Here is a 27900-nt window from a genome sequence, read left to right as displayed (position 1 = left end):
ACAATACTTCGAGTTTCCTGGGGATGCTGTGAACCAAGCTGTACCCATTGTGTGATTGTGTTTATGAGTCTGTTACTAAAGAATATGAAACAATGTGTATGTTGACTGCTTTGCATTAAATAATGTATGGCTATAAATGTTTTATAGCCTATAGGCCTAGGAAAAGGGAAGACTCTCACAAACACAATGGTGTTCTCCGTTTTTCACAAGTATCACAGGACTTCTCTGAAGGTAACCTAGTACTGGTTTAAAAGTAGTTTTGCGTCAACAAAAAAAGGAGTTAAATGTGTCCCAAATGTTTTTATATATTACCTGAGCTTTCTTATAGATATAGAACAGACTCTTCAAAACCATATTCCTATTTTTTGACTGTTTGTTTTGCTATTTATGAATGTGTTATTCAATGCATTTCTATGGGCCTATAGCAGTATAGGACAAATTCAATATTTTATCAAATAATTTTTGTACATCTTTTTATACCTACAGGGGTCCTAAAATTCAAAATCAAAATAGCTACATTACCACCCCCCTAAGTATCAACATTTTATTTTATTTATTATTTGATAAAATATTGCATTTGGCCTTTCTGAAAAATACCAGTTCCCTTTCTCTCCATGCGGGGGCAGTCGAGTCATTGGGATCAGGGCTTGCTAACAAAATTATTTTCTCTCTCGATCGCTCAAAAGCTAGGCCTAGGTCCTATTACTGCAACATTAAAAAATGTAATTAAAAAGAAACTGAAATGCAGCCATACACATCAACAACCGTCATTTTCTATGGCTTAATAAAACAAGGTAGATATTGGTCTTCACTAGGCTACGACATACAAGTGTCAAGTGTATGATAAGGTCAAAATTGAGTTCAATTGTTAGGGCTGCTGCCTCCAGAGTGCACATACTGTGTAGGCCTACTGTGTCGGTGTTGGTTTGATTACGGGCCATGCCCTTTCGGCACAAATAACTCGATTGACTTGATTTAGTTACACACATTTAAAATATGAACAGTCCAGGGTTATTTTACCCCTTATCTCGATAAGAAATGACCGTACTAGACATTTTTTGATAACATAAATAGGAAACAAATAAAATAATAACAGTAGACTACACCAACAGTTTCCATTCATACAAAGTGTTGGCTAAATTGCCACAGTCGATTTGCAATGGTAAACGATGAAATACTTTATTTCTATTTTAGAGAATGCTTGTCAAATAGATAAATCACCCATAGTCTGTTAAAAAAGGACTCAATTATTCAGATTACAGTACCAACCAGAAGTCAAACATATCTTGAAAGACTTTGGTTGCAAGCAGGACTAAGGGTAACACCGACATCATCTTTCAGGGCGTGGTAATGAGGTGACCAATAATGGTTGCAATTGTGATCAGCTGTGTGTGTGAATTTAGCGCATATTGACGGGTTAACAGCTGGTGATAATCTAGTGCCATCGTTGGTTGCAACAGCCCCCTTGTTATTTGATTATATTCCAAAAGGCTATATTCTGGAGGCTACCCGTTACCCTATCCATTGTCACATAATGAAAGGTGTGAAAACCGATAATAGGCTACTGTGTTTCCCTGGCTGAGTTGATGAGCTGATTTGGGCCACCTGTTGATTGACAGAGGTAGGCCTAATGTAGAACAATACACTTTTCTACAGTATGGATGCTCGCCCACGTTTTATAATTAGGTTATGTATAATTTGTCAATATAGTTCTGATCTTTGTTGTGGATTGAAAGCCTATATTGTGTGGCTTTAGTGTTTACTTTCGTAAAGCTGTCAAGATGTTTATTTACACTTTGTGTAAATTATCAGACTATTTGTTTTACTTCTAAGAAAAATGTAAATAAACTAAATTAACTTGTGGGCCTCACGTATGCTCAGGCTGATCACTATATTGCCCAGCAATTCATGAGGCTCAGAGATGGAGCACGTAGCTTAGACCATTCTAGCAAGCATTAAGAATACTAGGGATACATAGGCGAAACGTTTTTTATTATTTTGTTTTAAGCCTCCCCCAAACCATAGCCCTAACCTTAATAATTCGGAATTAACACCTAAACTGTTAACCTTTGAGTTGTTTCTATTTTAACCCTGTAACCACACACAATTAACCCGGTATCCACGCAGAATGAATGCCTAAAAAAAATGATATTCATCCATCAGTCATTGGACCAGATTTGAACCAATTCCAATTCTGGCATATGTGTGTCTGACACATGTGTGCCAGGTTCAGTGACTGTAACCACTGGACCACACAGGCACTGAGAAAAACAATAGTTTATTCTGCCTATTGCTTGCCTTCAACATACAGTATACTAAAGCAATTGATTAAAAAAACAGATTTCCCCCAATTAAAAATACATCTAGACCCTACAGATATGTCCATTTATTATAATCCACATAAGAAATCCCACAAGACACGCTATAGCTTGCACATAGCCCACAGAAGGTACAATGTAGGTACGGTACTGCATTGTATACAAACACCTCTTCCGGCTGTCCCCTGGTGGCGATTCTAAATATTTGTTCAGCTATTCAAATCCTCCTGCTGGAGTATTATTTTCCTCTTGTGACGAAAGGGGTAAAATTAAGATCCAACACCTGTACAGTCCCAATCCCAGAGGATAACACATGAAAGCATTAAATACAGTTATTATTTCCAAAGTGGTCAACTCTTCTATCATTCATTGTCATAGCATACAATAGCATTACAATGAAGGATAGAAGAGTTGGCTATAGCACATACAGTATGGGACGAGGCTATGACTGGGTCACTCACTATGAAGTATTTCTCTGTGAAGCTGGGTGTGTTGGGAGGGATCCAGCTGTACACCGAGCCCTTCCTGCTGTGGATGGACTGCCTGCTGGATGCAGTGGTGATTGGCCTCATCTCCCCACTGTCAAATGGACTTGAGAGAGAGAGAGAGAGAGAGAGAGAGAGAAAGGAGGGAGAAAGAGAGGGAGGAAGAGAAAGAGAAAGAGAAAGAGAGAAAGAATGTACACAACCGTTCAAAAGTTTGGGGTCACTTAGATATGTCCTTGTTTTTGAAAGAAAAGCATATTTTTTGTCCATTAAAATAACATCAAATTGATCAGAAATACAGTGTAGACATTGTTAATGTTGTAAATGACTATTGTAGCTGAAAATGGCAGATTTTATATGGAATATCTACATAGGCGTACAGAGGCCCATTATCAGCAACCATCACTCCTGTGTTCCAATGGCACATTGTGTTAGCTAATCCAAGTTTATAATTTTAAAAGGCTAATTGATCATTAGAAAACCCTTTTGCAATTATGTTGGCACAGCTGAAAACTGTTGTGCTGATTAAAGAAGCAATAAAACTGGCCTTCTTTAGACTAGTTGAGTCTGGAGCATCAGCATTTGTGGGTTCAATTACAGGCTCAAAATGGCCAGAAACAAAGCACTTTCTTCTGAAACTCGTCAGTCTATTCTTGTTCTGAGAAATGAAGGCTATTCCATGCGAGAAATTGCCAAGAAACTGAAGATCTCGTACAAGGCTGTGTACTATTCCCTTCACAGAACAGCGCAAACTGGCTCTAACCAGAATAGAAAGAGGAGTGGGAGGCCCTGGTGCACAACTGAGCAAGAGGACAAATACATTAGAGTGTCTAGTTTGAGAGACAGACGCCTCACAAGTCCTCAACTGGCAGCTTCATTAAATAGTACCAGCAAAACACCAGTCTCAACATCAACAGTGAAGAGGCGACTCCGGGATGCTGGCCTTCTAGGCAGAGTTGCAAAGAAAAAACCATATCTCAGACTGGCCAATAAAAATAATTAGATTAAGATGGGCAAAATAGCACAGACACTGGACAAAGGAACTCTGCCTAGAAGGCCAGCATCCCGGAATTGCCTCTTCACTCTTGACGTTGATACTGGTGTTTTGCAGGTACTCCATTTTTATTTTTATTTTAGTGTAACTCATTCTCAGAGTAAACAAAAAGGTAGTTTATATGGCTGGTGTGCTGACTGAGAAAGCAGGTCATCATGACAGAATGGAGGAGCAATCAGAAGGCACTTATTGATGGCCGAGGTTTAGGATCTGGTTAAACTACCAGCACTGTGAAGAGAAACCATGAAATGTCCTCCACCTGGAGTCTATATACCCACTGTAATCTGATCTGTCGTGGTGCAAGGGCAGAGCATTTGTGTGTGTGTGTCTGCGTGTGTATGTTTGTGTGTGTATGTGTGTGTGTCCATGGAAGGGGATGGATGAGGTAGTCTATAGCCTGTATAGGATCAGCTGTTCTTTCACAGCTGGGTCATGTTAGAGGAGAGGTACAGTAATTGTCTGGTCTGTGTTTCAGTCAGTTTCAGTCCTCCTCTTAGGAATGAATGAAAAACTGGCAGAGAAAAATGCTTCAATTATCTAAATCTGTCTAGCACTGTCTAAGTAGCAGCTGCAAATATCATTATATTGATCTAATATATGCTACGTTCAATTCTCAGAGAGAAAAAAAACACAACTTCCAAACCTATGACCTACAGTATGACCTATAAATAAGAACCAGCTGATTTCCCTGACCATGTGACCTGAACAGGTAAAACTCCAGGGTCTAGTTTTTACCTAGTATCACGTTCGTATAGTTTTATTTATAAGGAAGATATTCCTACCTGCACACGTCACCACTAACTTCTCAGTATAATCAGGAATAATTCAGCACCCTATAACCATAACTGTCACGTCCTGGCCAGTATATAAGGTTAATTGTTTTGTAGTTTGGTCAGGGCGTGACAGAGGGTATTTGTTTTATGTGGTTCAGGGTGGTGTGTTTGTTCAAAGGGGGGTTTGATTTAGTATTTCCAGGGTTTTGGTTTATAGTCTATGTTTATGTATTTCTATGTCTAATCTGGTGAGTGTGTTTCTATGTTGGTTAATTGGTGTTGGGACTCTCAGTTGAAGGCAGGTGTTTTGGAGTGTTCGTTTGAAAGTTAATAAATCTAAAAATGAGCATACACGTACCTGCTGCATTTTGGTCCTCTTTCACCGTCGACAACCGTGACAGAATCACCCACCACTCAAGGACCAAGCAGCAGAGGAAGGAGCAGACGGTGTTCGAGCTGGACTGGCGGGAGAAGTGGACTTGGGAGGAAATTCTGGACGGGGCCGGACCTTGGCATCAGGCTGGGGATTATCAGCGCCCGCAGTGGGAAATTGAGGCAGCCAAGGCGGAGAGGCGATGGTACGAGGCCAGAGACGCGCTGAGGGAGAAGCACGAGAGGCACCCCCAATATTTTTTTTTGGGGGGGCACACGGGTAGTTTGGCTAGGCGAAGGAAGAGCCGGAAGCCAGCTACCCGTGGTTATATGGAGGAGCGTATGAGGTGGGGAGCGCCATGTTTTGCTGAGAAGCGCACTCTCTCACCCATACGCACGCACAGTCCGGTGCGAGTTAGTCCAGCCCCTCGCAGGTGCCGTGCTAGAGCGGGCATCCAGCCTGGTAGGAGGATGCCTGCGCAGCGCATCTGGTCGCCGGTACGCCTCCGAGGACCAGGCTACCCAACTCCCGCTCTACGCACGGCTACCATCAGGCCCCTGCACAGCCCAGTCTGCCCTGTACGAGCACTCCGCTCGTACAGGGCTACTAGTTCCATCCAGCCAAGGCGGGTTGTGCAGGAGGTAAGATCTAGACCGGCTGTGCGCCTCCATAGCCCTGGGTTTCCAGCTCCTGTCTCTCGTGCGGACCCGGAAGTGCGTCCACCCAGTCCGACTCGTCCTGTTCCCGCTCCCCGCACTAAACGGCAAGTGCGTAAACCCAGCCTCGCCAGTCAACAGTCGTCGGAGCTGCCCGCCAGTCAACAGTCGTCGGAGCTGCCCGCCAGTCAACAGTCGTCGGAGCTGCCCGCCAGTCAACAGTCGTCGGAGCTGCCCGCCAGTCAACAGTCGTCGGAGCTGCCCGCCAGTCAACAGTCGTCGGAGCTGCCCGTCAGTCAACAGTCGTCGGAGCTGCCCGCCAGTCAACAGTCGCCGGAGTGGTCAGACTGCGCTGAACTGCCGGAGTGGTCAGACTGCCCTGACCTGCCGGAGTGGCCAGACTGCCCTGACCTGCCGGAGTGGCCAGACTGCCCTGACCTGCCGGAGTGGCCAGACTGCCCTGACCTGCCGGAGTGGCCAGACTGCCCTGACCTGCCGGAGTGGCCAGACTGCCCTGACCTGCCGGAGTGGCCAGACTGCCCTGACCTGCCGGAGTGGCCAGACGGCCCTGACCTGCCGGAGTGGCCAGACTGCCCTGAACGTCCCGAGTGGCCAGACTGCCCTGAACGTCCCGAGTGGCCAGACTGCCCTGAACGTCCCGAGTGGCCAGACTGCCCTGAACGTCCCGAGTGGCCAGACTGCCCTGAACGTCCCGAGTGGCCAGACTGCCCAGACTGTCCCGAGTTGCCAGACTGTCCCGAGTTGCCAGACTGCCCAGACTATCCCGAGCTGCCAGACTGCCCAGACTGTCCCGAGCTGCCAGACTGCCCAGACAGCCTGGAACGGCCTGAGCCGGAGCCACCTCCAAAAATAGGTGGGTTGGGGAGGGGGGGTGTAGCACAGTGCCGTCGTTGACGGCAGCCACCCTCCCTTCCCTCCCTTTAGTAAGGGGGAATTTTTCTTTTGGGTATTGTTTGGGGGTATTTTTTTTTTTGTTATGGTGCTTCCGGGGTAGCACCTTTAAGGGGGGGGGGGTACTGTCACGTCCTGGCCAGTATATAAGGTTAATTGTTTTGTAGTTTGGTCAGGGCGTGACAGAGGGTATTTGTTTTATGTGGTTCAGGGTGGTGTGTTTGTTCAAAGGGGGGTTTGATTTAGTATTTCCAGGGTTTTGGTTTATAGTCTATGTTTATGTATTTCTATGTCTAATCTGGTGAGTGTGTTTCTATGTTGGTTAATTGGTGTTGGGACTCTCAGTTGAAGGCAGGTGTTGTCTATCTGCCTTTGATTGAGAGTCCCATATATAAGGGTGTGGTTGTGTTTGTGATTTGTGGGTGATTGTTCTGTGTTCAGCCCTAGGCTTTGCCAGACTGTTTTGTTGTTCGTTCGTTTTTTTTTCGTGTTTTGTTGTTTTGGAGTGTTCGTTTGAAAGTTAATAAATCTAAAAATGAGCATACACGTACCTGCTGCATTTTGGTCCTCTTTCACCGTCGACAACCGTGACAATAACCATATAAACAGTGTACTGATACTGATACAAATATGAAAATAAAAGTTTATTTCGAATGAAACCAACACCACCACCTCTCTGTCATGGTTTATACCAGTGACAGTTGGTTCAGGTTCTTTCAATTGCATTCTGCTCTATACTCCGCCTATCTGCATCTCTGCATCTCTGCATCTGTCTTGAACATTTGCTAGCAAACTGGGCCCTCACAGTTTCCTATGCCGATGAGCTCAGGACAGACACAACTGTATTTGTTTCCTATATTTCAGCCCCTTTTCAGGTGTCCCAACTTTTCTTTTTACAAAAACAGTTCAATTTCCATCAATTAATTCAGGCTACAAGAGTGTTGGCCTAATGACAATCTGCGAATGTAATTACACTTTTTGGTGTTTTATAACAGATGTCTATTTCCATTCATCAAATGGCCGGTGCACAGTGCACTGTTTGGATGCTGGAATTATTTTTGAGTAGACGAACGTGAGCAGGTAGCCTACTTTTTGAAGTGATTTGTTTGACACTCAGATGAAAATATCATGACTGGTTGTGTTAATGCCACATTAAAAGGTAATACATGTTTACTGTTATAATACATGTCTTATAATACATGTCTAACCCATACATGTTTTTGTGCATTCACCTGAAGTCCTTTGAAAAAAATAGAGAATCCCCCCTAATGTCACAATGTACTCTGCATATAAACTTAAACCTTGTAAATCATTTTTCAAATGGCTAACTGGTGTACTTACTTCCACACCACCTCTAGTTGGAGCTTGATGGTGCCTAGTTCAGTGATGTCCACTACCATGAGCTGGGGTCGAGACATGAAGAAGTCAGCACTCTTACACATTACCATGCCAACCAGCAGGGAGCCCAGTCCCTTGACCTCTGTTACCTGAGTAGAGACACATGATTGGTCAGTTGAAACGTCACACAAGGTCAGAAATGTCTTACTCCTCATTCTTCAGGTGTAGACTCCTAACAATACAACTTTCTTCTTTCTCTATCCTTTTCATTCACAGCCATTTACTTTTTTTGTTTTTAAGGTGTATTATCATGCACTTGAAGACTACTGTTTCAAGTTTTGAATGTCTGCAATTTCAATTAGACTTAGTTTGACAGGAAATCTATTAGCCTTTGTAACGATACCTCACTTAGCCAGAAAATGGGCTTCATATCTCTTTCACAGAAGGGATGTTGTTTTCCCCATCAACAGAGAATGTAACTTCATCCACATTATGCACTGTATGCCACTGTGTTTCCGCACACAAAGGACAGGAATAAGCTTGTCATCACTACCCACATGGTCGTCCCTGACAGGATATGACGTTTACACTGGTGTGTGGGCTTGCCCCCGGAGAGCATCTGAATGTATTGTCATGTGTGATCCTGATGTGCCTGGATGTACCTGACAGACACGCAAATGAAGTTTCCACAGGGAAAATCAACTGCTTTCAACTGCTTCTAAATCTCAAATGTCACCTTATTACCTCTGTAGTAGTGCGCTATGTGACCATACGTTGCTCCAGTCAAAAGTTATACACTATGTATGAGTTAGACTGTCATTTGAGATGCAGCTCAGTCTAAATCTTTAGGGGCCAGTTTCCTAGACACAGATTAAAACTATTAAGAGCCAGTTTCAATACAGATTCTCAATTGAGCAAGTTTTTCAGTCCAGGACTAGATTTAATCTGTGTCTGGGAAGCCGCCCCCAAAAGCTCACCTTTATATCAAAGTTCTCGTGGATGTGAGCGAGGAAGATCATCTCCTCCACATCCCATGACTGCCTATCATCCGTCTGGATTTTTCCACGGATCTTCCACCTCTGCCTCCCCAGACGGATCACAACCTGGATGGAAAAAAGCATACATATTTGAGACCGTGTCCCATATTGTTCCCTATTCCCTATAAAGCTCACTACTTTTGACCAAGGTCCTTAGAGCTTTAGGGGATATGGTGCCATTTCGGCCGCAGCCTGAGTCTTTTACCTCAGTTGTGGTTCCTCAGAGCGTTTTTCACTGGGATATGTTTTGATAGAGGCACTCACCTCGTATTGGTCGCCAGGGCATAGTCGAGCGAAGCCGATCAATCCTGTTGGAATATATTTTTAAGACAAAGTTGAAGCTTGCCATTGAGGTGTGCCATTTTTTGTATTCCATTTCACTAGAATGATGAAGGTTGAACATATGTTTTACCTTTCATTTTGATGTGAAGCTCTCCCAAGAGAATCTCCAACTCCCCCTCCATGACACACATATCCTGAAAATATGTGTAGGTTATGATCAGCAGTGGATTGCTACTGTACTTCATTTTCACAATTTATTTATTGATCTAACTGGACCTATAGAGTTGTCTGCATGATCAGAGACTTATAATGTCTTGGTAACACTTTACACAAAGGTTAACTTTCTAAAGTATTTATAGGTCGTTTGTACATTGTTAGTTTATAATCTATCTATGAACTAATCAACCTGTTTATAAACTACTTAAAAATCCTTTAAAGTATACTTGAATATGTCTAATAGATCTTATAGTGAAATGCTGTGTGTGAGAACCCATGACAAGAGAAGACAAATGGGAGATTCAAAGTCCATCTGTGAACCATACCTCCACACTATGTCAGTGGTAAATGGGGTTACGCTAGCTCACGTGTGACCCATACCTTCCCTCTGGAAATGGTACATAGAATTATGGTGTGTATTAGAATCCATGAAATATGAAGTGTAATGGGCCTTCAGGTGCCCATCAGTGACCTGTGACTCCAGACTCAGCGGTTGGCTGCTAAGCGTATTACATGCGAATTAACTCATGAAACAGGAAGATGAACAATCTTTTGGTTGTTTGTTTATGTCCCATATCCACCCATATGTTATAAACATGGCAACCGAAGGACACGTTTGACCAGAGGATCTGTGTATACAGTATGTGAGATAACCCATGAAATTGTTGAGGTAAATTAAGTTGTGTGGCACCAGACCGCGTGTGCCTGCAATACCTCCAGGCTGTGGCGGTAGTTACGGTTGAGTTCCTGCAGGCTCTCTCTGGAAGCCCGTGAAGAGGGCGATAGAGCGAAGGCTTTCTTCATGTTCACCGCACCCTGACACAGACGCCACTGGACACAGTAAGTCTCGTACAGCTCTTCCACCTGGAAATGTAAATATAAACAGGCAACCATTTTGTCCTCCCTCTGGTTATTTATGAGGCTGTTGCTCCCACATGGTGTTATTCTTCCTGATGCATCGATGCACATTGGCTGGTGGGAAAATCCCTCACTGTTTGACTGTGGTGGAAACAGAATTGACACTACATAGACCTACATAGAGGTCATAGAAGTGTGGCCTGTGTGGTCTAGCGGTTTGTGCTGCTGATCCTGGCATGCATGTATACCAGAAGGCATGGGTTCGAAACTAAACCACTGCCCCTCTGACTCATGTCTGTTAAATAAAAACACCAGCGATATGCATTAGGAAAGTTATGGAAGTTGTTACCTTGCTGATTTGGAACTCCAGTCTTCTTATGTATCTCTCCAATGCTCGGATCTCCTGACATCGCAAAATCACATTTTGGTACATTTTATGACAACAATTTTTAAATGTAATTTTACATTTTTTGTCTTCTTTTTTTATACCCCTTTTTCATGGTATCCAATTGGTAGTTACAGTCTTGTCTCATCGCTGCAACTCCCATACGGACTCGGGAGAGGCGAAGGTTGAGAGCTGTGCGTCCTCCGAAACACAACCCAACCAAGCCGCACTGCTTCTTGACACAATGCCCGCTTAACCCGGAAGCCAGCCACACCAATGTGTCGGAAGAAACACTGTACACCTGACGACCATGTCAGTGTGCATGCACCCGGCCTGCCACCGGAATCGCTAGAGCGTGATGGGACAAGGACATCCCTGCCGACCAAACCCTCCCCTGACCCGGACGACGCTGGGCCAATTGTGCACCGCCCCATGGGTCTCCCAGTTGCCGCCGGCTTCAACAGAGCCTGGACTCGAACCAGGATTTCTAGTGGCACAGCTAGCATTGCAATGCCTTAGACCACTGCACCACTTGGGAGGCCCCATGACAATTCATTTTGACCATTTGAAAAATAATAAGAGAGCAGGCAAAAAACGGTATCTCACCTTCTCCAAATCATACAGAAAAGCCTGAAAACAGAGGAATGTCTTGGTTTATTTCTGAGAGATCTATATATTTTATGAACTCGATACAAAAGCTATGTCTTAAAAGTTGTTTCTTTATTCCTCACATTCTCTTTCCTCGCCTCTTTCTCAAACCGTTTTGAAGGAAGAGATCCTAGATAAGGAACCTCAGATATTCAGATATTCTTGAGGAGACGAGAAGAGTGTATGTGAGAGATTGAGAAAAGACTGTTGAGAAAGAGCCTAAATTGTTCATTGTGACTGGACTGTGTACTAGTGGAGGCTTTCTTTTCCATGTGTTTACTACAGTTCCACTCATTACACTCTTAGAAAAGAAGGTTATATCTGGAACCATAAAGGACTCTTCAATTGTCCCCGTAGGAGAACCCTCTGAAAATAACTATATTTGGTTATAAGTGGAATCCTTTCATTAATACAAGGTTCTACGTGGAATCGTTTGTCCACTAAAAGGTTGTAAGTAGAACCGTTTTCACCACCAAAGGGTTATACCTGGAACCTATGGTGACAAACAAATACACTTTTTTTATCTAGGAGTGTAATGCGATGAGCCCATACTTCCCATTTTCCCATCCAACAACCTCGACTACTATATACTCACCAGTCTGGAGTTCCTCTTGGTGTCTCTTTGCTGGGAGGACAGGAAGTCCATCTCCGTCTGATGGCCATCTAGATACTCCCTGCCAACAAAGCTCAATATCAGCCACCAAGCACTGTGCGTGATGCTGATTGGTGCAGTACAGTACATGAGACTTCTGAATTAACAGCAAGTTGCCCTGATGCACAGATCTAAGATCAGCTTATGTTTCCCCAAGTGTAACCCCCTACCAATTAAAGGGGAAAACATAAAACCTTAGATCGGCGACTAGGGGCAACTTCACTCTTGTCTACTCCATTGGATATTCATATGATTGGAGTTGCTACTTACTTGAGGCCTTTCCGTAAGGCCTGGAATATCCGGTCCACCTGCTCAGGTTGCTGTCCCCAGATACTGGCTCCCATCCGACTGGGAGAGGGATGCACCCTGGTAGATTTCCCCGACAGGGCCTTGGATCGAAAAGAGTTCTGTAAAGGGGAGACCCTGTATGGAGGAGAGGATGAAGAAGGCAAGCATTTACACACAGTGATGATTGCGTCTCAAATGGCACCCTATTCCCTATATAATGCATTACTTTCGACCAGAGTCCTACGAACCCTGGTTAAAAGTACTGCACCATATAGGGCACTCCAATCGAGTACCCCCAACAGCACACCTTTTTGTTGTAGCCCTGGACAAACTCACCTGATTCAACTCATTGAGGGCTTGATGATTAGTTGACATCTTGAATCAGGTATGCTTGGATTTAGGGTGCCATTTGGGACACACACAATGTATTGTAATTACTAAATAGAGGTATTTATGATATGTCAAATATGTGCTGTATGTCCATGTATGTCATAGCTTAGTTTACACATCCTGGTTGACGCAATCAACATATTAATCGCCAGAGTTGGGGAGTACTGAACTACATGTACAGGTAACTGTCAAAATAAAGGAAACACTTGAGAAAATGAGGGATACAAATTATTGTAACGTCCGTCATTAGGAATGGACCAAGGCGCAGCGGTAATGTGGATACTCATGTTTATTGATGAAAAAACAAGTAAAGTATCCACTGGAAAACCAAACAAAACAATACTCACGACGGCAACAGTGCGACAGGCTAAACAAGCAGTGATCACAAACAACTACCCACAACCCCAAAGAAAAACACACACTCCTATATAGGACTCCCAATCAAAGGTAACTCAACACACCTGCCTTCAATTGGGAGTCCCAATCACCAACAACCATTCACACACACACAAAACCCCCCTGCCACATCCTGACCAAAACTAACACAATTACGCCCTCTGCTGGTCAGGACATGACAGTACCCCCCCTCAAGGTGCAGACCCCGGAATGCACCTAAAAAAAAGAAAACACAAACAAAATCCCCAATACCTCAACAAAACCAATAAACAATAACCCTACACAATAAGGGAGGGAAGGGAGGGTGGCTGCCGTCACCGACGGCACTGTGCTACACCCTCCCTCCCCAACCCACCTCTCCTGGAAGTGGCTCAGGTGCAGGACGTGGACCTCGCTCCACCTTCGGCGTCGCCCACTTCGGTGGCGCCGATAGCTGCGCCGGGCAGACGGGCCACTCGGGCTGACCCTGGCAGACGGACCACTCTGGCTGGGCCGGAAGACATGCGGGCCACTCTGGCTGGGTCGGAAGACATGCGGGCCACTCGGGCTGGGCCGGAGGACAGGCGGGCCACTCAGGCTGGGCCGGAGGACAGGCGGGCCACTCGGGCTGGGCCGGAGGACAGGCGGGCCACTCGGGCTGGGCCGGAGGACAGGCGGGCCACTCGGGCTGGGCCGGAGGACAGGCAGGGCACCCTGGCAGATCCGGGCAGGCGGGCCGCTCTGGCAGACCCGGGCAGTCGGGCCGCTCTGGCAGACCCGGGCAGTCGGGCCGCTCTGGCAGACCCGGGCAGTCGGGCCGCTCTGGCAGACCCGGGCAGTCGGGCAGCTCTGGCGACTCCTGACTGGCAGGCAGCTCTGGCGACTCCTGACTGGCAGGCAGCTCTGGCAACTCCTGACTGGCAGGCAGCTCTGGCGACTCCTGACTGGCAGGCAGCTCTGGCGACTCCTGACTGGCGAGGCTGGGCTGACACACTAGACGCCTGATGCGTGGGGCTGGTACTGGACGTGCCAGCCTGGAGACACGCACCTCCATGCTAGTGAGTATAGCGGGAAACACCGGACCTTCGAGGCGCACTGGCGGTCTTGAGCGCAGGGTTGGCATCACCCCTTCCGGCTCGATGCTCACCTCACCCTGGCACATGCGGGGCGCTGGTACAGGGCGGACTGGCCTGTGCGTCCGTATAGGCGAGATGGTGCGTACCTCAGCGTAACATGGCGCCCTCCACCTCATACGCACCTCCCTGTAATCACAGGTAGCTGGCTTACGGCTCTTCCTTGGCCTGGCCAAGCTACCCGTGTGCCCCCCCAAAAATTTTTATTGGGGGTGCCTCTCGGGTTTCCTACCCAACCGTGTTCCAGCATAACGTTCCCGTTGGTTCCTCTGTCCAGCTGCCTCCACTCTCCTGAGTGCCTCCACCTGTTCCCATGCGAGGCGATCCCTTCCGGCCAGGATTTCCTCCTAGGTGTAGCATCCCTTGCCGCCCAGGACGTCCTCCCATGTCCATTCATCCACCCTGTTCTCCTGTGGCTTCCTCCTCTTCCGCTGCTTGATCCCTTGGTGGTGGGTACTTCTGTAATGTCCGTTGTTAGGAATGGACCAAGGCGCAGCGGGAATGTGGATACTCATGTTTATTGATGAAAAAACAAGTAAAGTATCCACTGGAAAACCAAACAAAACAATACTCACGACGGCAACAGTGCGACAGGCTAAACAAGCAGTGATCACAAACAACTACCCACAACCCCAAAGAAAAAAACACACACTCCTATATAGGACTCCAAATCAAAGGCAACTCAACACACCTGCCTTCAATTGGGAGTCCCAATCACCAACAACCATTCACACACACAAAACCCCCCTGCCACATCCTGACCAAAACTAACACAATTACGCCCTCTGCTGGTCAGGACGTGACAAGTATATTGAAAGCAGTTGCTTCCACACAGGTGTGATTCCTGAGCAATTCCTAAGAAATTAACATCCCATCATGCTCTGGGTCATGTATAAAAATCAAATCAAATTGTATTGGTCACATACACATGGTTAGCAGATGTTAATGCGAGTGTAGCAAAATGCTTGTGCTTCGATTTCCGACAGTGCAGTAATATCTAACAAGTAATCTAACAAGTCCACAACAACTACCTTATAAACACAAATATATGGATGAGCGATGGCCGAGCGACATGGGCAAGATGCAATAGATGGTATAAAATACAGTATATACAGTTGAAGTCAGGTTACATACACCTTATCCAAATACATTTAAACTCAGTTTTTCACAATTCCTGACATTTAATCCTAGTAAAAATGCCCTGTCTTAGGTTAGTTAGGATCACCACTTTATTTGAAGAATGTGAAATGTCAGAATAATAGTAGAGAGAATGATTTATTTCAGCTTTTATATCTTTCATCACATTCCCAGTGGGTCAGAGGTTTACATACACTCAATTAGTATTTGGTAGCATTGCCTTTAAATTGTTTAACTTGGGTCAAACGTTTCGGGTAGCCTTCCACAAGCTTCCCACAATAAGTTGGGTGAATTTTGGCCCATTCCTCCTGACAGAGCTGGTGTAACTGAGTCAGGTTTGTAGGCCTCCTTGCTCGCGCGCACTTTTTCAGTTCTGCCCACAGATTTTATATGGGATTGAGGTCAGGACTTTGTGATGGCCGCTCCAATACCTTGACTTTGTTGTCCTTAAGCCATTTTTCCACAACTTTGGAAGTATGCTTGGGGTCGTTGTCCATTTGGAAGACCCATTTGCAACCAAGCTTTAACTTCCTGACTGATGTCTTGAGATGTTGCTTCAATATATCCACATCATTTTCCTCCCTCATGATGCCATCTATTTTGTGAAGTGCACCAGTCTCTCCTGCAGCAAAGCACCCCCACAACATGATGCTGCCACCCCCGTGCTTCACGGTTGGGATGGTGTACTTTGGCTTGCAAGCCTCCCCCTTTTTCCTCCAAACATAACAATGGTCATTATGGCCACAAACAGTTCTATTTTTGTTTCATCAGACCAGAGGACATTTCTCCAAAAAGTATTATCTTTGTCCCCATGTGCAGTTGTAAACCGTAGTCTGGCTTTTTTTATGCCGGTTTTGGAGCAGTGACTTCTTCCTTGCTGAGCGGCCTTTCAGGTTATGTCGATATAGGACTCATTTTACTGTGGATATAGAACTTTTGTACCTGTTTCCTCCAGCATCTTCACAAGGTCCTTTGCTGTTGTTCTGGGATTGATTTGCACTTTTCGCACCAAAGTACGTTCATCTCCAGGAGACAGAAGCTGTCTTGTCCCTGAGCGGTATGACAGCTGCGTGGTCCCATGGTGTTTATGCTTGTGTACTATTGTTTGTACAGATGAATGTGGTACCTTCAGGTGTTTGGAAATTGCTCCCAAGGATGAACCAGACTTGTGGAGGTCTACAATTATTTTCATAAGGTCTTGGCTGATTTCTTTAGATTTCCCCATGATGTCAAGCAAAAAGACACTGAGTTTGAAGGTAGGCCTTGAAATATATCCACAGGTACACCTCCAATTGATTCTAATGATGTCAATTAGCCTATTAGAAGCTTCTAAAGCCAAGATATAATTTTCTGGAATTTTCCAAGCTGTTTAAAGGCACAGTCAATGATTTGAGTCTGTACGTAGGCAGCAGCCTCTCTGTGTTAGTGCAGCCTCTCTGATGGCCTTGAGATAGAATCTGTTTTTCAGTCTGTCGGCCCCAGCTTTGATGCACATGTACTGACCTCGCCTTCTGGATGGTAGTGGGGTGAACAGGCAGTGGCTCGGGTGGTTGTTGTCCTTGATGATCTTTTTGGCCTTCCTGTGACATCGGGTGCTGTAGGTGTCCTGGAGGGCAGGTAGTTTGCCCCAGTGAGGCGTTGTGCAGACCGCACCACCCTCTGGCGAGCCTTGCGGTTGAGGGCAGTGCAGTTGCTGTACCAGGCAGTGATACAGCCAACAGGATGCTCTCAATTGTGCATCTGTAAAAGTTTGTGAGGGTTTAAGGTGACAAACCACATTTCTTCAGCCTCCTGAGGTTGAAGAGGCGCTGTTGCACCTTCTTCATCACACTGTCTGTGTGGGTGGACCATTTCAGTTTGCCGTGATATGTACGCCGTGGAACTTAAAACTTTCCACCTTCTCCAGTACTGCCCGGTCGATGTGGATAAGGGGTGCTCCCTCTGCTGTTTCCTGAAGTCCACGATCATCTCCTTTGTTTTGTTGACGTTGAGTGAGACGTTGTTTTCCTGACACCACACTCTGAGTGCCCTCACCTCCTCCCTGTAGGCTGTCTCGTTGTTGTTGGTAATCAAGCCCACTACTGTTGTGTCGTCTGCAAACTTGAAGATTGAGTTGGAGGCGTGCATGGCCACGCAATCATAGGTGAACAGGGAGAACAGGAGGGGGCTGAGCACACACCCTTGTGGGGGCCCAGTGTTGAGGACCAGTGAAGTAGAAATGTTGTTTCCTTCCTTCACCACCTGGAGACGGACGGTCAGAAAGTCCAGGACCCAATTGCACAGGGTGGGGTTGAGACCCAGGGCCTCAAGCTTAATGATGAGCTTGGAGGGTACTATGGTGTTGAATGCTGAGCTGTAGTTAATGAACAGCATTCTTACATAGGTATTCCTCTTGTCCAGATGGGATAGGGCAGTGTGCAGTGTGATAGCGATTGCATCGTCTGTGGACCTGTTGGGGTGGTATGCAAACTGAAGTTGGTATAGGGTGGCAGGTAAGGGGGAGGTGATATGATCCTTGACTAGTCTCTCCAAGCTCTTTATGATGACAGAAGTGAGTGCTACGGGGCGATAGTAATTTAGTTCAGTTATCTTTGCCTTCTTGAGTACAGCAACAATGGTGGCCATATTGAAGCATGTAGGGACAGCAGACTGGGATAGGAAGCAATTGAATATGTCCGTAAACACACCAGCCAGCTGGTCTGCTGATGCTCTGAGGACACGGCTAGGGATGCCGTCTCGGCCAGCAGCCTTGCGAGGGTTAACACATTTAAATGTCTTACTCACGTCGGCCACGGAGGAAAGGGAGGGACCCGCAGTCCTTGGTAGCGAGCTGCGTCGGTGGCACTGTATTATCCTCAAAGCGGGAAAAGAAGGTGTTTAGTTTGTCTGGAAGCAAGACGTTGGTGTCCGTGACATGACTGGTTTTCTTTTGTAGTCCCTAATTGCCTGTAGACCCTGTCACATATGTCTCGTGTCTGAGCCATTGAATTGCGACTCCACTTTGTCCCTATACCGACATTTCGCTTGTTTGATTGCCTTGCGGAGCGAATAACTACACTGTTTATATTCAGCCATATTCCCAGGGTAGGTTATATTCCTTGGTTGAATGCAGTGGTTCGCGCTTTCAGTTTTGCGTGAATGCCTCCATCTATCCACGGTTTCTGGTTAGGGTAGGTTTTAATAGTTACAGTGGGTACAAAATCTCCAATGCACTTCCTTATAAACTCACTCACCGAGTCAGCGTATACATTGAGGTTATTCTCTGAGGCTTCCCGGAACATTTCCCAGTCCGCGTGATCAAAACAGTCTTGAAAGGTGGATTCCGATTGGTCATACCAGCATTGAATGGTTCTAGTCATGTTTACATCCTGTTTGAGCTTCTGCCTATAGGACGGTTGGAGAAAAATAGAGTCGTGGTCGGATTTGCCAAAGGGAGGGCGGGGGAGGGCCTTGTATGCATCGCGGAAGTTATGGTAGTAGTGGTCCAGTGTATTGCCCGCGGGAGTGCTACAGTCAATGTGCTAATCAAATTTAGGTAGCCTTGTTCTAAATTAGCTTTGTTAAATTCCCCAGCTATAATAAATGCAGCCTCAGGATATATGGTTTCATGTTTCCATGAAACAGAGAATGTTACAATCTCTGATGTCTCTCTGGAAGGCAACCCTTGCCCTAATTTTGTCCACCTTGTTGTCTAGAGACTGGACATTGGAGCGTAATATACTCGGAAGCGGTGGGTGGTGTGCATGCTTTCAAAGTCTGACCAGGAGGCTACTCCGTTTACCTCTCCTGCAGCGACGTTGTTTGGGTCGGCCTCTGGGATTAGATCCAATGTCCTGGTGGTGGTCCAAACAAAGGATCCGCTTCGGGAAAGTCATATTCCTGGTCGCAATGTTGTTAAGTTGACTTCACTCTTATATTCAATTGTTCTTCCCGGCTGTATGTAATAACACTTAAGAATTTCTGGGCTAACAATGTAAGAAATAATACATAAAAAAAATACTGCATAGTTTGCTAAGGACTCGAAGCGAGGTGACCATCTCTGTCAGTGCCAACAACATCTCTATGGCCCCATAGAATGACAATGCCCCCATCCACAAGGTACGAGTGGTCACTGAATGGTTTGATTAGCATGAAAACGATATAAACCACATGCTGTGGCCGTCTCAGTGCCTGAGACTTGTGAACTTTTGCTTAGACCATGGTTTAAACCATTGGTTTAAAATGGCTAGCCGATAGCTTATCTCATAGTTTAACCTGGCCAAATTAGCTATGATGTTGCGGACGGACAGCTGAGCAGATAATGATATAACAAATTCTGTCTCGGCCAATTAAAATCATCCAACTACGTGGTCCAACACTTTTTCACTAAAGCATCCTTACCAGAAGTCCACCAGCATTTTCTTGATACTCAAATTGCAGGAAATTGGAATGGCAAGCCAGATAAAATTAAAAGGGCCTATTTATATAATGAATATGAATTCAGAGGGCAGAAATGTTTAACCTGTTGGGGCTAGGGGGCAGTATTTGCACGGCCGGATAAAAAACGTACCCGATTTAATCTGGTTACTACTCCTGCCCAGTAACTAGAATATGCATATAATTGTTTGATTTGGATAGAAAACACCCTAAAGTTTCTAAAACTGTTTGAATGGTGTCTGTGAGTATAACAGAACTCATTTGGCAGGCCAAAACCTGAGAAGATTCCAAACAGGAAGCGCTCTCTCTGACCATTTCATGGCCTTCTTGATCATCTCTAACCAAAACAGGGGATCTCTGGCATGACGTGACATTTTCTAACGCTACCATAGGCTCTCAGAAGGCGCCAGAAAGCTGAATGGTGGCCTTGCAGGCCCTGGCTGAAAAACATTAGCGCATTTTGTAAGTGGTCGATCTGAGAACATTGAGACTGGAGGCGCGTACCTGAGCCGACACCATGTTTACTTTCTCTCTCTTTGAACAAAAACAACCACTCCCGGTCGGAATATTATCGCTTTTTTACGAGAAAAATAGCATAAAAATTGATTTTAAACAGCGGTTGACATGCTTCGAAGTACGGTAATGGAATATTTTGAAATTTTTTGTCACGAAACGCGCCGGGCGCGTCACCCTTCTTTACCCATCGGATAGTGTCTTGAACGCACGAACAAAACGCCGCTATTTGGATATAACTATGGATTATTTTGAACCAAACCAACATTTGTTATTGAAGTAGAAGTCCTGGGAGTGCATTCTGATGAAGACAGCAAAGGTAATCAAACTTTTCTAATAGTAAATCGGAGTTTGGTGAGTTCCACACTTGGTGGGTGTCTAGATAGCTAGCCTGTGATGGCCGGGCTATCTACTCAGAATATTGCAAAATGTGCTTTCACCGAAAAGCTATTTTAAAATCGGACATAGCGAGTGCATAAAGGAGTTCTGTATCTATAATTCTTAAAATAATTGTTATGTTTTTTTTTTACGTTTATCGTGAGTAATTTAGTAAATTCACCGGAAGTGTTCGGTGGGAATGCTAGTCACATTCTAGTCACATGCTAATGTAAAAAGCTGTTTTTTGATATAAATATGAACTTGATTGAACAAAACATGCATGTATTGTATAACATCATGTCCTAGGATTGTCATCTGATGAAGATCATCAAAGGTTAGTGCTGCATTTAGCTGTGGTTTGGGTTTATGTGACATTATATGCTAGCTTGAAAAATGGGTGTCTGATTATTTCTGGCTGGGTACTCTGCTGACATAATCTAATGTTTTGCTTTCGTTGTAAAGCCTTTTTGAAATCGGACAATGTGGTTAGATTAACGAGAGTCTTGTCTTTAAAATGGTGTAAAATAGTCTGAGAAATTGATGTAATAGCATTTCTAAGGTATTTGAATATCGCGCCACAGGATTACACTAGACCTCTCACTAAAGGCATCAGTCATACAAAAGTTATACTTAAATCCTAAATGGTTCTCTTGTAAATTAGTAAGAATGTCTCACCACATGTTCAAGAATGGCCTTTTTCCCTTTATTCAGATTACAACTGCTCACTTTCGGTTATTTGAAAATGAAATCATATCCAAAATATCGTTATTTTTTAAACAAGCCTTAGAAAGTTGGTTGCAATTTCAGTTTGATCCACCTGAAAAGACAGAACAAATACTTCTGACTTCAACTGTATACATATTGTTGTTTTAAGTCATCCCAAGTGGATGGGGTTGGTGGGGGGGGGATATATACCTATACCTCCTTTTTATATATTGTTTTACTATCCTTCAAATATGCATATTGCATAAGATACCTTGGATGGCTGAGTTGGTTCCCTCCAGAATCCCTTTCCCTATGTGTAAACTTGACTATGTTCGCCCTGGATAGAGCTCTACTTAGGTTCAGTTTAACATGGTAGCATTTTGCTCTAGTCTAGGAGAGGTAGATGCTGCCTTCCGACAGGGGGAAGGCCAGCATAGGTTTTCTTCTGGGTATTTTGTTGTTTTTAACTGTTTTTTATTTTCTTTATATTTTATTACTCTGACCTTTCAGATTGTACTAACATTAATTTCTGATTACTATGACTATGACTATGCCTAATTCACATACTCTAGGCTCCACATGCATTATCAGCTGGAACATGAAATGAATTAACCAGGTGGTCAAGCATAGCCGAGTGTATGCTCATCTAAAATCCTTAAATCCGGACATTGTTTTTCTCCAAGAGACCCATCTCCGGTCGGTCCAGCGACCATGATAAACTAAAGAGAGGATGGGTAGACCAAATATTTCACTCCAACTTTGGTGCTAAGGCCAGAGGGGCAGCCATCCTTATCAGAAAAGGCACCCCGTTTGTCTCTTCCAAAGTAATTTCAGATACAAATGGCAGATATATTATAGTGATGGGGAAATTGTTTAGCACACAGATTATTCTGGCTAACCTCTATGGTCCTAATTGGGATGACGCTGACCTCATCGCAACACTTCCCGACCTTAGCTCTCATCATTTGATATTGGGCGGAGATTTCAATTGTGTATTGCATCCAAGTCTAGACAGGTTCAGACCGAAGCCCAACAATGTAATTTCAAAATCAGGTGCAGTAAACATCTAATTTGTACAATCCTAAAATTTGTCTGATCCATGGAGGAGGAGCAATACCACTGCCAAACAGTACTCCTTTCTTTCTCCAGTCCACCGCTCATACTCTTTGATTGCCTTTTTCCTGCTGGACAATAGAATTCTTCCTTTTGTAACTAATAGCCAATATCACAGCATCGTTATCTCAGAATATAGCCCTGTCCAGCTAGATATTCGCTTTCCGGACAGTACTGTGTCACAACGTGCGTGGTGACTTGATCCACTACTACTATCCTATAGTGCCTTTAAAAAAATACATATCAACTCACATTGTCTTTTTACAGATCAACTGCACCCCTGACGTGTCTCACTCTACTGCGTGGGAGTTGTCTAAGGGGCCAAATTATTTCATACACAGCATATGTGTCACAAGTGTCGAAGAGATGAGACTAAGGCGCAGCGGGTACCGGAATACTCATACTTTAATTTATTATTTAAAGTGAGTAACGGGAAAAAACAAGAAATAGAACGACAGCTAACAGATTTGCAAGCTAGACAAACAGCAGTGCAAATACAACTACCCACAAAAACCCAAACCAAACACACACCTAATTATAGGACTAGGCAACTAGAAACACCTGCCTCCAATTGAGAGTCCAACACCCAAACCTAAACATAGAAAAACGAACCTAGACAGAACATAGAAATACATATAAAACACAAACCCTCTGCCACGTCCTGACCAAAACTAATACAATTACTCCCTCTGCTGGTCAGGACGTGATAGTACCCCCCCCTAAAGGTGCAGACCCCGAATGCACCTAAAAGAAAAGACAAAAACCCCCAAACAACAAAAAATATCCCCCTAAACTAAAGGGAGGGAAGGGAGGGTGGCTGCCGTCAACGATGGCACTGTGCTACACCCCCCCTCCCCAACCCACCTATATAGGAGGCGGCTCAGGTGCGGGACGTGGACTCCGCTCCATCCCTGACGTAGTCCACTTAAGTGGCGCCGCTGGCCGCGCCGGAGGACTGGTGGGCGACCCTGACTTCGCCCGGCTGGCGGGCGACCCTTGTTGCGCCCGGCTGGCAGACGACCCTGGCTGCGCCCGGCTGGCAGGCGGCGATGGCTGCGCCCGGCTGGCGGGTGTCCCTTGCTGCGCCCGGCTGGCGGGCGGCGATGGCTGCGCCCGGCTGGCGGGCGACCCTTGCTGCGCCCGGCTGGCAGGCGGCGATGACTGTGCCCGGCTGGCTGACGACCCTTGCTGCGCCCGGCTGGCGGGCGACCCTTGCTGCGCCCGGCTGGCAGGCGGCGATGACTGTGCCCGGCTGGCTGACGACCCTTGCTGCGCCCGGCTGGCGGGCGACCCTGGCTGCGTCCGGCTGGCGGGCGGCGATGGCTGCGCCCGGCTGGCGGGCCACTCTGGCAGATCCGGCACGGCGGGCCACTCTGGCAGATCCGGCACGGCGGGCCACTCTGGCAGATCCGGAACGGCGGGCCACTCTGGCAGATCCGGAACGGCGGGCCACTCTGGCAGCTCCGGAACGGCGGGCCACTCTGGCAGCTCCGGGCAGGCGGGCCACTCTGGCAGCTCCGGGCAGGCGGGCCACTCTGGCAGCTCCGGAACGGCGGGCGGCTCTGGCGGCTCCTGACTGGCGGGCGGCTCTGGCGGCTCCTGACTGGCGGGCGGCTCTGACGGCTCCTGACTGGCGGGCGGCTCTGACGGCTCCTGACTGGCGGGCGGCTCTGACGGCTCCTGACTGGCGGGCGGCTCTGGCGACTCCTGACTGGCGGGCGGCTCTGGCGGCACCGGACTGGCGAGGCTGGGCTGACGCACTAGATGCCTGATGCGTGGGGCTGGTACAGGATGTGCCAATCTGGGCATACGCACCTTAGGGCTAGTGCGGGGAGCGGGAACAGGCCAAGTCAGACTGGGCTGACGCACCTCAGGGCTAGTGCGGGGAGCTGGCCTGGGGCTCCATCCTCGCCCCGCTAAACTGCCCTTGTGCCCCCCAAAAAAATTATTGGGGCTGCCTCTCGGGTTCCCTTACCAGCCGTGTTCCCCGGTCCTCACCAGATATCCTCCGCTGCTTGGTCCTGGTATGGTGGGTAGTACTGTCACAAGTGTCGAAGAGATGAGACCAAGGCGCAGCGGGTACCGGAATACTCATACTTTAATTTATTAAACAAGAAATAGAATGACAGCTAACAGATTTGCAGGCTAGACAAACAGCAGTGCAAATACAACTACCCACAAAAACCCAAACCAAACACACACCTAATTATAGGACTCTCAATCAGAGGCAACTAGAAACACCTGCCTCCAATTGAGAGTCCAACACCCAAACCTAAACATAGAAAAACGAACCTAGACAGAACGTGGAAATACATACAAAACACAAACCCTCTGCCACGTCCTGACCAAAACTAATACAATTACTCCCTCTGCTGGTCAGGACGTGACAGTATGACAACAAAGAGCGCACCAAACGCTTATCGGAGCTATCTCAACTCATTCTAGATGTCTTCCCTGTGCATGGTGAGCATGGTGTTTGCAATGCCAGCATGGTGTGTGCAACGCCAGGGTTGTGGGTTCGATTCCCACGGGGGACCAGTACAATTTTTTTTTTTAATTAAATTAAAATGCATGAAATGAAATGTATGCACTCACTACTGTAAGTCGCTCTGGATAAGAGCGTCTGCTAAATGACTAAAATGTAAATGTAAATGTAAATGTGGACAACAAATATGCCTCTTCTCTGACTCCTGAACTCTACAAATAGAGACTGCTACACCAATCGGAATTTGACAATCTTTCCACCAAACAAACGGAGTAGCTTCTGTTTAAGTCGAGGAAAAAATTCTATGAACACAGAGAGAAAGCTGGCAAGTTGTTATCTCACCAGCTTCGACAATCCACTGCTTGCAGCACCATACCTGCGTTGCATCTGCCCCTGCCCCGCTTTCTACTTCTCATCCTGTGTCTCCCTAACCTGCCGCCACTCCCCCGGTGCTCTCTCCCTCTCTCTCTCTCTGTGGTTGTATCTGATTGTGTGAGTGGAGACAGGTGTGCTGGAGTCAGAGCAGATCCCCACCAGCTGCAACCTGTTCCATAATCAAGACCTCATACTCAGCCCTGCCACTCCCACGCTGCCAGATCGTAGCCTCTGCTCAGTCAGTCTGCATTTCAAGCCGTTTGTTCCTGCATAGATAGTGTTATCCTGTGGTAACTGTTTTCCCTAGCCTTCCACTGCTTTTCTCTCTGCTACAGTTCCGTCCGCTCTGACACTGGCCCCTGTCTCCAGTCCCTCGTCTCGTCAGTCCTGCTTCCCAGCCCTGGACCCCCGCTCTCCTGCTTCCTTGGATTCCGCTTCGGACCTGCTTACCATGCCCTACTACCCTTTCCCCGGCCGCAGCCACAGTTCCTGGTTTGCTGCTACCCACCCAAGCTACCCCTGGCATGCACCCCATCTCCCCCTCGCTTTTCAATAAATACCTTGGTTACCTTATCCCTGTCTCCTCGTCTGTGTCTGCACTTGGGTTCACCTGCTCCACCCCACGTAACTGTACGATCTGGCCCAAAATATGAACCCAGCAGACTGAGATCCTCTCCACCAAACCCTCGCCGGCCAAGGCACCCTGCTCGAGCAACATGACCAAGCCTTGAAAACCCTTCTGGAGCACATCAAGGAGTTTTCACTGAGCCTTTCTGACCTGCAGGGCCGAACCTTCCCCAAGAGCTCGCAACCAGCCCCTAGTCCTTCTCCTCCGCCCCGTGAGCCCTTTGTTCCGGCTCCTGAGCATTATGATGGCAACCTCGGCGCTTGCAGAGCCTTTTTTGGTACAATGTTCACTAGTATTCGAGCAACAGCCCTACTCTTATGCTAGCGAATGGGCCAAGATTTCCGTCCTGATTGGCTGCCTCCATGGAGCAGCACTCTCCTGGGCCATGGCGGTGTGGGAGAGACAGTCTCCCATCTGCTTCACCTACTCCAGCTTCACGGAGGAGATGAAGAGAGTCTTTGACCACCCTGTCAGTGGTAAGGATGCCGCTAAACGACTCCTGTCCCTCCATCAAGGCTCCCATAGTGTCGCTGAAGTTGTGATCGAGTTTCGCACTCTCGCCGCTGAGAGAGGCTGGAATGAGGAGGCCCTTCAGGGAGCATTCCAGAATGCTCTCACTGAGACCATCAAGGATGAGTTGGTGTCCAGGGATGAGCCTGATGGACTCGCTGAGCTCATCTTTCTCACCATCCGAATCGACAACCATCTCCATGAGCATCAGAGGGAGAAGGCAGGTAAGGTAAGGCAGGTAAGGCCCCATAACATCTGCTTCCTTGCCTTGTTCTCCTTCCCCGACTGCCTCCCTTCCCAAATCTCTTCCAGAACCTGAACCCATGCAGCTCGACCTGGCCTGTCTCTCTCCAGAGGAGAGGCAGCGGCGAATCAGCACTAGGAGCTGCCTATACTGTGGCCAGGTTGGTCACTTTGTCTCCCCTTGTTCCCTCTGTCCAGCAAAAGAGGTGGCTCGGCAGTAGCGGGGGATATACTGTTGAGCCAAATTGCCTGCCCATCTCCCCCCAGACCCCTGCTTGATGGCATCCTCGTGCGGTAGAGCCAGGTTTTTCCTCTGCCTGCTCTCATCGACTCGGGCACCGATGAGAGTTTCCTGGACCATGGTGTCGTTACTCAGTTGGGCCTGGACACTGTTCCACTCAATTCACCCCTCGATGTCAACGCTCTCAATGGACAGCTGTCTGGGAGTGTCTGGGAGAGTCTGCGACAGTGTCTGGGAGAGGACTGTCCCTGTCATTCTGCATCTCTCTGGAAACGACCAGGAAAGGATCCGTTTCCATGTAATCGACTGTCCTCACTCTCCCCTGGTTCTTGGCCATCCATGGTTAAAGCTGCACAACCCTCAGATCGACTGGACAGCCGGAAGGGTAACCACTTGGAGTTCATTTTGTCACTCTAATTGTTTACATTCTGCCGTTGCTCCTGCCTTGTCTATGCCCCAGTCCATTCCAGAAACTCCGGACATGTCAACAGTTGCTCCTGAGTATCACAATCTAGCTCCTGTGTTCAGCAAGCACAACGCCCTGTCGCTGCCGCCTCATCGGCCGTACGACTGCCACATTGACCTCCTGCCTGGAGCTCCTCTTCCCAGTAGCCGGTCGTATAAGCTCTCTCGCCCCGAGCACAAGGCTATGGAGAGGTACATCCATGATTCCTTGGCTGCAGGACTTATCAGGCCTTCATACTATCCGGTGGATGCTGGTTTTTTTCTTTGTAAATAAGAAGGATGCGTCACTGAGGCCGTGCATAGACTTCCATGGGCTGAATAATATCACAGCAAAAAACAAGTGTCCCTTGCCACTCATCAGTTCATTTTTTGCATCCCTCCATGGTGCCATGGTGTTCACCAAACTCGACCTCCAGAATGCCTACCACCAGAATGCCTACCACCAGAGAGGGGGTCGAGTGGAAAACTGCGTTTAACACACCACTTGGCCAGTTTGAGTATTTGTTCATGCCTTTTTG

General features: G+C 46.8%; 1 protein-coding gene across 5 annotated transcripts in view; it reads right to left on the bottom strand.

Moving 5' to 3' along the window:
* Positions 1-27900, bottom strand: part of ripor3 (RIPOR family member 3) — an 85651-nt gene that overhangs the window by 19611 nt on the left and 38140 nt on the right. For 3 of the 5 annotated variants that reach the window (XM_029776469.1, XM_029776467.1, XM_029776468.1), the window contains exons 3-12: positions 12258-12410; positions 11931-12009; positions 11294-11317; positions 10652-10705; positions 10159-10308; positions 9359-9422; positions 9211-9254; positions 8887-9012; positions 7913-8058; positions 2780-2909 (exon numbers count right to left, since the gene is read on the bottom strand). In XM_029776469.1, coding sequence (XP_029632329.1) covers positions 2780-2909; positions 7913-8058; positions 8887-9012; positions 9211-9254; positions 9359-9422; positions 10159-10308; positions 10652-10705; positions 11294-11317; positions 11931-12009; positions 12258-12410 — 970 coding nt within the window. The remainder of the gene's footprint in view (positions 1-2779; positions 2910-7912; positions 8059-8886; positions 9013-9210; positions 9255-9358; positions 9423-10158; positions 10309-10651; positions 10706-11293; positions 11318-11930; positions 12010-12257; positions 12411-27900) is intronic. The other 2 variants (XM_029776471.1, XM_029776470.1) reach the window with 2 other exon arrangements.

The sequence above is a fragment of the Salmo trutta genome, chromosome 14, assembly GCF_901001165.1.
Source record: "Salmo trutta chromosome 14, fSalTru1.1, whole genome shotgun sequence".
NCBI lineage: Eukaryota > Metazoa > Chordata > Actinopteri > Salmoniformes > Salmonidae > Salmo > Salmo trutta.
Note: the sequence above shows the minus strand (reverse complement) of the source record. Positions and strands in the feature narration are given on the sequence as shown.